The following is a 14,134-nucleotide window of genomic DNA, read 5'->3' on the forward strand; positions in this document are numbered from 1 at the left end:
CCAGCTTAACAGAGAGAGTCACAGGAACGCTGTCGACCTATCCAAGCTAAAAACAGAACTGACTGTAATGTATGCTAAGACTGATTTTGAAGGGAAAAGTCCCTCTGATCTCCTTGATTTCCTTAAGCAGAAAGATCTGAATGAGGACATGGGGCAACTTTACACATTGGCATGTGTGACAGTGACCATCCCTGTGTCCACGGTCCAGCGGTCATTCTCGGCCTTAAAGCGGCCTTAAAGCGAATCAAAACGTATTCCAGAAATGCTACTGGACAGACTCGGCTTTCAGCATTAGCCTCCATGTCGATAGAAAAGGACTTATTGGTGGAACTAAAACGCACAGATAGACTGTACAACAGAGTCATTGAAGTCTTCTTGAGGAAAGAAAGGAGGAAGGATTTTGTGTTCAAATAATCAGTCTTTGGTGAGTAGGCATACAATGCATTTTATTTTTTATTAAATGTGTATGTATGTTTTGCATTTTATTTCATTAATATTAAATAGCCTATATATTAACAAAATAAAATGGCAAATTGCCTATATTGCAAATTATTTGTTTTCTTTCTTTTATTTTCAGTGAATAGTTATGTGTCATCACGGTGAAACTGCGCTATTTAGTGAACACACTGTATTTTTTGGGGGGGGGGGGGGCTTAAAGCTCAAGGTTTGTGGACCAGAAATGGATAGAAGAAGAATATTAATATAACTCTGTTGCACTCGACTATGTTCTTGCATATTAGTTGAACTGTACTGTATTGTACTCTTCCCTTGCAATTCTCTGAATACAAATGTCAATTTCAAGGTGGCGCAACGCCTGGTTATACTGCGTTTCTGTCTAAATGTATAGTGTCTAGAGCCATGGCATCATAATAATGGTAATGAGAGGTGGATTAATACGGGTGGGACAGGCCCACGGCACGCCACTGCGTTACAGAGGGGTGTTAGCAAACATATGTTAGCGCACATCGCTGGAGAACTGTAAAGCACCCTCTCGGTTTTCAAATGTTCATCCAGACCCTCTCGAACCGGAACCCCGGCCAGCTGACTGGTCCCTGGGGACATGTTATGAATCTGCAAGTACAGCGCTTATAAATACGCCTACCCCCTCTTCATCACAACCCTGGGGCTGCAGCATGGCACAATGGGCCAGCACTCCATAACCCCACCCCAACATCTCTCCCCCACCTCCGCTTCCTCACCATCCAGCCCAGTCTGCAGTCCCCACAGATTCCTCTGTGCACACGTGTCTGTTCTGTCGATGGCAGCCACAGAGAACACACAGATTGGAGAACAGCAGACAGAACGTGCTAAATCGATGCCTTCTGTCTGGGATGTGCCGTATGAGAGGGTACCCTATCGATGACTGCCCGCCGCCATGTCTGAGTTAAACCACAGTGCCATGGGCTCTCACATACACAGGCAGACCGTGGTACAACCAATCTCCCTCATGCTCATCCATCAAACCTAAATTATGACAGTAAGAGATATGTGTAGTGTATAGAAAATTAGAATGTGGAATGTTTATGCACGATATTGGAACAGACAGACAGATAGGGAGAGAGAGAGAGAAAAACCCACACAGTATATTCATACAAAAACATAGCCCAAATGCTCCCTCCAGGGGTTCCATGTTCTAGAGAGCGGCAGAAAAGGCAAAGAAAAATTGATGGAGAGAGACAAAGCAAGAGAGAAAGAGAGAGCGAGAGAGGGAGAGCGAGCGAGCGAGCGAGAGAGAAAGAAAGAAAGAAAGAAAGAAAGAAAGAAAGAAAGAAAGAAAGAAAGAAAGAAAGAAAGAAAGAAAGAAAGAAAGAAAGAAAGAAAGAAAGAAAGAAAGAAAGAAAGAAAGAAAGAAAGAAAGAAAGAAAGAAAGAAAGAAAGAAAGAAAGAAAGAAAGAAAGAAAGAAAGAAAGAGAGAGAATAAAGAACAAGAACGAGAGAGATATAACCAAGGTAATGAAGGCAGATGTTGATAGAGATGTAGGATCTTAATTTGATCACTCTTTTGTAGATGATAATTTGCAGGAAATGCAAACTTGAGGTTTATTCAAGTTTATTCAAAAGGCTTCTAAAGTTTGTAATTTCCACTTTAAAATGTTATACTTGATTTGCCCTAACGAAAAATGTATCAACCCCTACAAAAAAGGTTTCCATTATTTATATTCCACATAATTCACATTTCCTGTTGCTGCAGGATTATTTTCCTGCTGTAGCAAACAGGCTCAAATTACAATCCTACATCTGTATGCATGCACCACTGTGTTGCTTACTAGTTGTGTTTGAGAGACAAAATTAATACTAATTACCAAGATTAATATCAATGGTTCAATGTTCCTATTAATGATTATTCCAGTAATTAGAATCAGGATGAAATAAACTGCGGTGAAAATGTTTACACGTAAATCCAGCTGCTCTCTATGTTCTCTCCTCTGAAATGAGATATACAGCCTGTGGTCTACCCAGGCACTCTGGTTTACACCATTTGGCATGAGGAGAAAACTTGGCATGTCTCACTGTTCACGCGACGTGGTTAGAGAGCTGGATTCTTTCTCTTTTAATCCTGCAAATTGTGTTGGTTTTTCCACAAGGAAAGAATAAAAAACGCCATGTCCCAGGGAAAAAGACGAGTGACCTTCAAGGGGATTGGGAGATTTGAAATGACATTAGACTAGTTAGAAAGACAATGGCAGATGCAATTACTCAAATACGATATTACTAAAAGACTGCAGTCAAAATATGGTTGTAGGAAATTACTGTAAATGAAGATAAAAGTAAGACAAATGGCATTGTAAACCCCAGTGAATAGACACTGGATGTCTGTTGTCTGCTCGTCAGAACTAATCAAGTCTCATCGTAATAATCATCATTGATATCACCATAACCTAAGATGTAATCTCTCTAAGAAAGTCTCATGTTGAGATCAACAACCATTATTCTATCACCTTGAGCTCCTGTCCTTAGGAAAGTGTGGGCAATTGTAGAGGACATGACAGTCTTTTGTCCACAGTGGCTGAAGCATAGCAGGTTAAACCAAACCACAGTAAGCCGCTACGCTAGCTCCAGCACCAGCCTCAGGCTTGTGGTCGAAGATATACATCTTCTCGGACGCCGTTTCAGCTCGAACTAACCGCATTTGTGGACAATTTACAGTGGTGGATCTCTGTTAAAACCCACCAATAAATGAATCTATGGGGTGTGGGGCTGGATGCCTGCAGGTCGCCAGGCCCAAGATAAATTGCTGCGAGTTTCTGCACTGTCTGGCAATCTTAATCCTCAATAATCAAGGCCAGCAGAGTCAAGAAAAAGAGTTAGAGCACAGACACGTCGGGGCTGAGGCTAAAGAAAAATCCTCGGACCAATATTTCTCCAGCTTTGTGAGCTTACTCCAGTCTCATTCTAAGTCTCTGTTTATGAACTCAGGGTATAGTCGAGACGAGACTAAGGACTGGTTACAAGCACAGAATCGCACCTGCCTTTTCAAGGATCTTTACAACCCATAGTTAAAAAGTACCTCAATTTATCAACAGGTTAGGTATTGCATAAGATTCATAAGACTGACACAAGCCGGAGGGAATGGGATGTGACCCAGACTCATGAGATTACAAACAAACTGTTAGATGCTAGCCTGCCTAAGCCTCCTCTGAGCATCTTCTCAGATAAGTGTCCATTTCATGAGCAGGGGGAGAGCATCATGGCATGATTACAACACGGCAAATGTCAGATATTCTTCATCCCTACTTACCATCTGCTGTGAGGGTCGATTGGAAAATGCTGACCCTCATCAGTAGCAGCCCTCTCTCTTGCCACAGAAAGACAGAAATTCTCTGACCTCTAAAAATATGGCACAAGTTACAGCGCCCAGCCAACCAATCAGCATCCAGGGCCATGGCAGCGGGGCAGACAGACACTTCTCCTCGAGCCAAGAGTTGACAGGAGTGTGGTTTATTTAAGCGAGGCAGAATAAAATAGATTTGCTATGACAAAGAGAAAGACACCGCTGGGCTGTGTCAAATTACTGCAGGAGGCATGAATTATTCATCTGCAAAATACACTGGATCAAATGTTGAGGAGGGATTAAGGCTAGTGAGGATTGTTAGTGTCTATAAAAAACCCTGACATGGGCACGTGAATAGGTTTGCTCTCCCGCTCCCCCGCTACATGTGTACATGTGAACAGCGTGCCCCCTTGAGCTACAAGGTTTCACCCGCTTTTATCCTCCAACGCCTCGTTTCCAAGGTGTTAAACATGTCTATCTGATTTCCCGGGGCACATACAGCAGCCTCACACCGTGCTGCCCCTGCCCAACCTAGCAAGCACCTTCTTCATCTGCACAGGCAGTTGGTTTCCACAGAAATGCCAAGGAGCCAGGCAAGCTAATCCCTCCGCTGTGGCAAAGATGGATGTGTCAGTCCGCATCCATCCATCTGTTGGTGCCCCCTATCTGTCAGCTCTCAGTATCTCCTATCTGCAAGCAAAATGAATGCCACGGTGGGGCTGAATGAGGGTGGTCAGCTTGACAGAAACCCCTGAGGCCAACGCCCAGATAACTCCAGGAGCTTTGGAGATAAATTGCAGGAGCTTCACATGAGATGGAGCCACAATGCAATTTTCCCCAGCAGTCCAGATACAGTATATAAAGGTAGGAGGGGGGCAGGACAGTTAGGTGGGAGCTTTCAGTCAGATAACCTCCCAGTGAAATCCGACCAATACTAACAGCAGGCCCGGTGAGATCCAGAGAGGATTACAGCAGTGGAGTGAACAAGAGGAACAAAGCCACACTCATCCCTGTGTGTCATCCCTGTTTATGAGGAAGCATCACATCCTGAGTGGACTAAAGCCTCCATCTTGGTTCTGACTATGTCTCCCTCAGGCAGACCTTGAGGCCACAGCCCTCGCAGCCCTGCTGGTGGCACATGCCAACATCCTTCCGCCACAGCCTTTCTGTTTCTCCACGAAAACATCATGTCACCTGGGGACAATTCCCAGACCACAACTGAATACAGATGACCTTTAGTGACCAGATCAGATGGGTAGGTTATTTATCGACTGTGCTCTCTGTTGACTCTATTGAATAAAAGTGCCAGTGGACATGCTATATAATATTATAAACTAGGTGGTTTGAGCTCTGAATGCTAATTGGCTGACAGCATTGATATATCAGACCGTATACCACGGGTATGACAAAACATGTATTTTTACTGCTCTAATTACATTGGGAACCAGTTTCTAATAGCAATATGGCACCTCAGGGGGTTGTTGTGTGTATATACATATATATATATATATATATATATATATATATATATATATATATATATATATATATATATATATATATATATATATATATATATATATATATACCAAACTACCAAACCTCCTCTGGCCTTATTGCTTAAGTATACAATAGCCACTTATTGAACACTGCATACAGTACATGTAGTATTTGTAAAGAGATGGCAATCAAGAAGAACCGCTAAGTGTTTGTTAAGAAATGAATAAACATACTCAAATTAAGCATCTCCCAAGACGCATTGCTCATAGAACGGGGTCAGACACTTTCCATGTTCCTCTTGAAGATCCTTAGGCAACCCCAGGGTCAGAGACTGGAGCCAGCAGCTAACACATGAGGCGGGCGAACAGGCGGGCGAGCGTGAAGCAACAGACAGGAAAGAAACACAGACTAATGAAACAGACTATCTGGGGTATTTATTTCAGGGTGAAGAAATTAATAAGCATGAAAAATAATAATCCTCAACACATTGCAGGCCAAATGCAATGATTAATGAAAAAACTGCCGACCCAATTATATTTCAGGCAGAACAAAAGGCAACGGTAAAGATTGTTGAAAGGGTAAACAATGGGGAGAGCCTGGCTGGCTGCGCGCAAACAACTCAGACACAATTAAACCCACGCTGGCTGCATCTGCTCCCAGAGCCCTGCCTGGTGCACTATCACGCTGACACAGCGTGCTGCAGGCCTAGCATGGGAGGAGCAGTGGAACCTGGGCTGTTTACCTGGCTAATGCCCAGACAGCAGTGGCCAATCACTTTCCTCTGCTGCTTTACCAACTGCTGGGAGATCAGCAGATGCTTTCAAGGCCAGATGAGTCACAAAGCACAATAAAAAACACCATGATGTTATTAACTAATTTATTACCCAGTCCCTCCAGGATTCTGCAATCACATTTTCTAAAATCAACAATTCCTGCATATTATGCGAGGGCTTGCAATTTTGATCAATCCCGGCACTATTTCCGCATAAAACAGTAAAATCATAGCAACATAATTGCATATAATTGACCCATTACCGCAGTACAAAAAGAGGGGTAGCAAGTTTCAACCAATAATGTCAATAAACCTTTTTCCTCGTCAGCGTATTTTTGCAAAACAATCATTGTGAAATGTCAGAATTTCCGCAGCAAAATCAAGCATTTATGCTTGCAAATATCACAAGAAAATCCCTGCAAAATCCTGGAGGGACTGCTTTTATTAGCATTGGCTTAAACTATAAAGGTCATATTTGCGAGCTTCTACAAATCACATGTTCTTTTGTATAGATGGGATTCAAAGGATGATACAGCAGTGTTTCCCAACCCTGGTCCTACAGTACCCCCAACACTACACAGTTTTGTTGTAGCCCTTGATTAACGCACCACATTCAACTCATTGAGTGCTTGATGATCAGTTGACAAGTTGAATCAGGGTTACAATACAAATGTGTACTGTTGGGGGTACTCGAAGACCAGGGTTAAAAAACATTGTGCTAGAAGACGGATTGGACCAGAGAAGGTTCATGCCAACACTGTGTTTTAAATAGGTCTTATGTGAGTTGAAGCACAGCCAGACTGTGGATTTACACAGGAGGCCAAGATGAACAATTCAGAAAAATTCTGATAATGACACGCTGACAGAAGAGTGCATTACATTCCATTATGGCGTCCTACAAAGCCTGACACATCTACGCTGCATCCGCTACATCGGCCACATCTACACACACACGCAGGCAGGTAGACCAGCGAGCGACCCCTGGCCAAATCCACCCCGTGCTACGCCCAAATAGATAAATACTGCTCACGTCAGCTGCTCTGCATGTTTAGGTCTCCTAATGGCTCTGTGTACCTCGCCTGGCAAAGAAAAACAAATCCTCAGGTATCAAATGTGTCATAAAGACTGACCAGGAACCCAACAAGTGCAATAATGTTGGCTAGATCATTAATGGGGGAGAAAAGCACCACGAGCATTCTCTCTATTTCTCAGTCTGACCTTCTCTCTCTTTCTTTCTATTTTGTCGCTCTCCCTTTCTCTCGTTCTCTCCAGTCCTATTTTCTACTCTCCTCTAATTTTCTGGTTTATTAGAAGGAGTAGGTTAAATAGCCTGTCCTCAGCTCCTACACACAGCCATAAGGTGAAGAGGCCACAATGACAGAGCCTCTCTGTTACTTCCTACAGTAGATTTATACACAGTCCTCACAACAAAAGGGCCACAGAGGCCAAGGCACTTCTGGGCCTTGTTAGACAGGCCCTTGATTGGCTGGTCAGACAAACTGAGAGCAGGCTCTTGTCACACATGAGAGCATCTGCTTAGTCCTGTAACATTACCCTGCTCTCATCTCATTCAGCAGAGCTGAGTGGTTTGATCCGCTTACCCCACCGCCACAGGAGTAAATAGAAACACTGAGGAAAATGTCAACAAGACTCTTTGTGATGCTAAAAGATACATCTGATTAAATATGCTCCCAATTTACCTCTAGCACCAAGCCACAGCTTGACAGGAGAAGCAGAGATAATGAAAACACAGACACGCCACTTACCTGATCATCGCCAAAACTGGTAGCTTTTAGAACTTCAGATGAACAATCCCAATATGAAACCAGTCCAGAGGAATCAGGTAGGCCTAATGTTTTTAAATTCCCAATCATCTAAGTTGCTAGTTCAGGTGGTGTTCAATCTGACATGCCATGTTTTCTAATATTCATAAATTGCACAAATAAAGACTAGTTATGGAGAGAAATCTATTTGGAAATTGTCGTTTGATGGGGACCAATTCTGTGGCTCATGCTGGGGGCGGGACATAAAGTATTAATGGTTACCATAATCCACCATATTTACTACAATATTCAATCTTCTGCCTTCAAGCTAGGTTTCCTTTGACACATTGCTGCTGGCATGCGTGACAAAAGGATTTTGCCACAATTGTGTGCTCATAAGCCTTGATGTTACTTCAGAATGCATTCATACCCCTTCACTTATTTGTTACAGCCTGAATGTTTCTCTCACCCATCTATACACAATACCGCATAATGACAAAGTGAAAATATGTTTTTAGAATTTTTTGCAAATCTATTGAAAATCAAATACAGAAATATTTAACTTACATAAGTATTCACACCCCTGGGTCAATACATGTTAGAATCACCTTCGGCAGATATTACAACTGTTAGTCTTTCTGGGTAAGTCTCTAAGAGCTTTGTACACCTGGATTGTACAGAATTTCCACATTATTCTTTCCAAAATTCTTCAAGCTCTGTCAAATTGGATGTTGATCATTGCTAAACATCCATTTTCAAGTCTTGCCATATATTTTTAAGCCGATTTAAGTCAAAACTGTAACAGGGTCTCTCAGAAACACGTCATCTTTGTAAGCGACTCCAGTGTAGATTTGGCCTTGTGTTTTAGGTTATTGTTCTGCTGAAAGGTGAATTTGTGTCCCAGTGTCTGTTGGAAAGCAGACTGAACCAGGTTTTCTTCTGCGATTTTGTCTGTGCTTAGGTCTATTCTCTTTCTTTTTATCCTGTACAGACCTCCTTCTCTTCACTTTGTCATTTATGTTAGTATTGTGGAGTAACTACAATGTTGTTGATTCATCCTCAGTTTTCTCCTATCACAGCCGTTTCCTTCCTCTCCGGCAACTGATTTACGAAGGACGCCTGTATCTTTGTAGCGACAGGGTGTATTGATACACCATCCAAAGTGTAATTGATAACTTCTCCATGCTCAAAGGGATATTGAATGTCTGCTTTTTACATTTTAACCCATCTGTGTTTGAAATTCCCTGCTCGACTGAGGGACCTTTCTGTGGGGTACAGAGATGAGGTAGTCATTAAAAAAACATGTAAAACACTATTATCGCACACAGAGTGAGTCCATGCAACTTATTTTGCGACTTCTAAGCACATTTTTACTCCTGAACTTATTTAGGCTTGCCATAACAAAGGGGTTGAATACTTATTGACTCATGACATTTCAGCTTTTAATGTTTAATTAATTTGTAAACATTTCTTAAAACATAATTCCACTTGGACATTATGGGGTTTTGTGGGTAGGCCAGTGACACCTGTGCGTCAATCTAAGGAACATAATACAAAATCCCCAACAAAATCTGTCAGTTTAAACTAGAGATTTGCATGGGCTGCGTCTCCATCCTTTGCATCCACTACGTCGGCCTGCTGCGTCTCAATCCTTTGCATCCGCTATGTCGGCCTTCTGCGTCTCAATCCTTTGCATCCGCTACGTCGGCCTGCTGCGTCTCAATCCTTTGCATCCGCTACGTCGGCCTTCTGCGTCTCAATCCTTTGCATCCGCTACGTCGGCCTGCTGCGTCTCAATCCTTTGCATCCGCTACGTCGGCCTGCTGCGTCTCAATCCTTTGCATCCGCTACGTCGGCCTGCTGCGTCTCAATCCTTTGCATCCGCTACGCATCCGCTACGTCGGCTACGTCGGCCTGCTGCGCTGCGTCTCAATCCTTTGCATCCGCTTGCTGCGTCTCAATCCGCATCCGTGCTGGTCCAATCCTTTGCATCCGCTACGTTGGCCTGCTCTCAATCCTTTGCATCCGCTACGTCGGCCTGCTGCGTCTCAATCCTTTGCATCCGCTACGTCGGCCTGCTGCGTCTCAATCCTTTGCATCCGCTACGTCGGCCTGCTGCGTCTCAATCCTTTGCATCCGCTACGTCGGCCTGCTGCGTCTCAATCCTTTGCATCCGCTGCGTCTCACGCATCGGCCTGCTGCGTCTCAATCCTTTGCATCCGCTACGTCGGCCTGCTGCGTCTCAATCCTTTGCATCCGCTACGTCGGCCTGCTCGGCCTTTGCATCCGCTGTCGGCCTGCTCAATCCTTTGCATCCGCTACGTCGGCCTGCTGCGTCTCAATCCTTTGCATCCGCTACGTCGGCCTGCTGCGTCTCAATCCTTTGCATCCGCTACGTCGGCCTGCTGCGTCTCAATCCTTTGCATCCGCTACGTCGGCCTGCTGCGTCTCAATCCTTTGCATCCGCTACGTCGGCCTGCTGCGTCTCAATCCTTTGCATCCCCTACGTCGGCCTGCTGCGTCTCAATCCTTTGCATCCGCTACGTCGGCCTGCTGCGTCTCAATCCTTTGCATCCGCTACGTCGGCCTGCTGCGTCTCAATCCTTTGCATCCGCTACGTCGGCCTGCTGCGTCTCAATCCTTTGCATCCGCTACGTCGGCCTGCTGCGTCTGTGGAGGAAGGTGGTGGAGCTACAGCATTTGTCAGACCATGAGACATCCAAAAAATCTGTCTTCTCTGAAAACACATGTGGCGTCCGAACGGTTTGGCGTCCAACTATTATGACCAGTCTATGGAAAGGGGAGACTCTCACGAACACAGTGTTTTTTCCCCCATTTTGCTCTGCGACCCCCACAAGTGTCATGGGACTCGTCTGAAGGTAACCCATACAAACAAATGTAAGTATGTAGGTCGTTTTGTGTCCCAAAAATCTCCTTTTGACTGTCTTTTCTGTCATTTATGAATTTGTTAGTCAATGTGTTTCTGAGACATTTAGAAGTGTTTTAATCAATTTAAAATTCAGACTGCAACAAGAAAATATGAAAAAGTCAAGGGGTGTGAATACTTTCTGAAGGCACTGTAAATCACCATATGAAGGGACAATAATGATATTCATGAAAACAAATGACAGCATAATCTAATTGAAGGTGAAACCATGGCACCTTTGTTTCACTCTGTGTCCCCAAGTGTTGACTCCTGCTGTACTGTTTGTATATAGGTAGCTAGTATTGGAGGATTAGTGATAAGGACAAAAGCTGAGAAACCTTACCTAATACTCCAAGCCGATAGTTCACTGTGATGACGATAACATTGCCGTAACTTGCCAAGATGCTGCCGTCAAACATATTCCCAGTGCCCTCCATGTAGGATCCCCCATGGATGAATACCATCACAGGCTTAGGGCTGCCGCTTTCACGGATGTCTGCAAGAAGGGGAAGGAAATTATTAGAGGACAAATTAAAGCCGACAGCTGGAGATGCAATCTGAATTGTGGACGCTTTGCTTTTCTCATAATTTGTGGCACATTGACTTTGCTTTAAGACTATTTCTGGTTTGCACGTCAGATAGTTCATTTTCTACGTGACAAGTATGACATGTTCCTGGTGATTGAAAATTGAAAATTAATCATATTTTTTAGTTTCAGGAAATTTTGTGGGCTGTTTTTAATTTTTGGAGGGCCAATAAACTGTCAGAATTAAAGAAGAGCAGAGATTCAAATTGACATTTCAATTTATGCGGCACAAAAATCTAGTTTTAATCTAATAAAATAGATTGAACCTAAATGTTTTCACAAACATTCTTGAAGAAAAGTTTTTAATTACATTTCAGACATCCAACGTTTTTCCCTTTAACAATGTGTTATGCTTACTGAACTTCGCATAATGATTTCAGCTCAACTGATGCTGTCCAGATTCTTTACAAAGGAGGACATCTAGATTGGGCACTGGGTTCGAATTAAATGGGGGATAGGGATACAAAAAAATGGCTTCCGATTACTTTCATCTTTCATAAAAGCAGAAAGGCTTTTCATCTTGAGTGCAAAATGTCCACATACATGTTCAATATCTCATTGATGTTTGGTGTTGGGGGACTCACTTGCAAGAGGTCTCAGTGCTGAGGAAAGTAATTAAATAGTAACAAAATAAAAGAATAGAATTTTCCAAAAAGCCTTCTCTTACGGCAAAAGAAATGAGGCCGTATTTGCAGAATCCAGGCCCTCTCTCTGTTCTTTTAGTTGATTTTCTTCCTCCCACTCTATCTTTCTTGTTCTCTCTCTCTCTCTCTCTCTCTCTCTCTCTCTCTCTCTCACTCACATTTCCAGTGAATGTGAAGGCTCCTACAGAGGAGTAGAGAAGGAAGGAAAGGCCAGGGCAGCTCTCATCTTCTCTTCCTCAGTAGGCAATGCACCATAACTCCTATATTATTGATTAGGATTGAGCAGCTGCAGAGTGTGTGTGTGTGTGTGTGTGCGCAAAAACATAAGTTAGTGGGAGAAAAGAGAGGCAGACAAGGAGAGAAAGAGAGCTCCGAAGGAAAAATCTGGATTATTTTCTGAAATTGCACATTAGAATCCTAACATCTTCCATTCACGTTGATTAATTACTCTAAATCGCAGAATATGATTTGATTTGATTTTAATAGCAGCTGTATTCATGCAAGTGTGTAAACTAGTGATGCATTGAGACAGGAGAGTAATACCTGATCTCTCTAGATAGTTACAAACAGAACAGCAAGGCAATTTATTAAATCTGAAAAATAAAACTAGAAATTAAGACTAACTGGAAAGATTGTGTGTCTGTCTGTGTAAGTGCATGCATACATGTGTGCATGAGAGAGATTCTTACAGTAACTGTGTCGCCCCTCTCTGTCTCTTATGCGGGTGCCAGCAGCAGATTAAAGTGACACACATCTGGCCACAGAGGGTTATGGCCATGGTGTGTAGAGTAATGTCTGTCAGGATTTCCATTACATAATGCATGTCATTCACTGTCCTTTAAGCTGTTTGTTCTTTTGTTCACTTCAGCTTTGTGAGTGGCAAAAAAAGCAAGTGTACATTCCTATTTCTTTGGAGGGATTCCAGGCTTCTCTGACCAAGGTCCAAGAATTGTAAACCTCCATAAATGAGGAATAAAAGCCAGGGAATTATGTGTGCTGGTGTAACGGAGTTAAGAACGTACAGCAAGCTCACTCCACAGCTAGCTTGAAATGTCGCAGTTGGAGCTATTGAATGAAGATATTTTTCAATGGCTCAAACAGTTGGTACGTTGTCAAGGAGGGTGGTCACGTGTGTCTGCGAGCAGAGGATCACTGGTTCGAACCCGTTATAAGGGCAGGGACAGTAGAATAAGCTATACTGTTAGCAGCACACTGACGTCTGTTTCACTGGTGCCGTCAAGCCACGGATCCGCAGTTGGGCTCAGCTCAACGGCTAGGGTCGCTCGCTGTGTGGCAAGTTTAGAAGGGGTGGTGGAAACTATACTGTTAGCAGCACACTAGCATCCGTTTCACTGGCTTTTGAGATTCAATGGCAATTTGGTCTAAACTGGGCCTACTAATCATAGGCTTCTTTCATGCATGCTACATGAACACCATGGCGTGCTAGGCTCGTCCTAGCTGGAGGTAAATGGAGACAAGGTACAGCGTAAGTGAGGACAGGTGCATTCCTATAAAGATGCTCACATAACACAAGACAAGCTGCAGAAGCAATGCACTGCAATGCCACCCACGTAATATCTGTATGACCTTGCAGACAAGATATAAAGAGAATGTCCCTGTAATAATCCTCCGGAGGACCAAAGCTTCCAGCCATTACAAATCCACGGGTGTATCGGCAGCTACAAAGAACTGCACATCTTACATTCCATGACATGGAGAGGTTCCATGGCCGGTGTTGCTTTTGTTTGACTTCATATCTCTGTTTTGGCTATAGGTTACACGTTGAAATAGCACTATCAGTGAGACAGCAAGCCGATTGGTCCTTAGAAAACTTAATTCACAGATCTCAGTGCGTTGGTTTTCACAACATATTGTCTTCTGTCTCAGAGACGATTATTCATATGCCCTGGATTCTTTATCAAGTGAATAGGCTACTTGAGAGGCTTGCTGGGATTTCACTGTATATTTGTGCCTTCTTTAATCTTTTGATGTGTGTACTCAGCAAATCGCAAGTTGCTGCAGATCAAAGATAGCTGTTGCATTTCTCGTTTAGTTTTCTGTAATTGGTGTTTATTTCACCAGATTATACAGGAGATGTACATTATTAAGACTGTGTTCTGTCATTAAGTAGGAAGATCCCTTTCTCACTCCCTCACTTTCTCTTTGAATAA

At 43.2% G+C, this 14,134-nt stretch overlaps 1 protein-coding gene across 2 annotated transcripts in view; it reads right to left on the reverse strand.

Moving 5' to 3' along the window:
- Nucleotides 1–14,134, reverse strand: part of LOC135556388 (neuroligin-1-like) — a 279,949-nt gene that overhangs the window by 167,841 nt on the left and 97,974 nt on the right. For both annotated transcript variants that reach the window (XM_064989556.1, XM_064989555.1), the window contains one exon: nucleotides 11,077–11,229. In XM_064989556.1, coding sequence (XP_064845628.1) covers nucleotides 11,077–11,229 — 153 coding nt within the window. The remainder of the gene's footprint in view (nucleotides 1–11,076; nucleotides 11,230–14,134) is intronic.

This window comes from Oncorhynchus masou, chromosome 15 (genome assembly GCF_036934945.1).
Source record: "Oncorhynchus masou masou isolate Uvic2021 chromosome 15, UVic_Omas_1.1, whole genome shotgun sequence".
NCBI classification, from domain to species: Eukaryota; Metazoa; Chordata; class Actinopteri; order Salmoniformes; family Salmonidae; genus Oncorhynchus; species Oncorhynchus masou.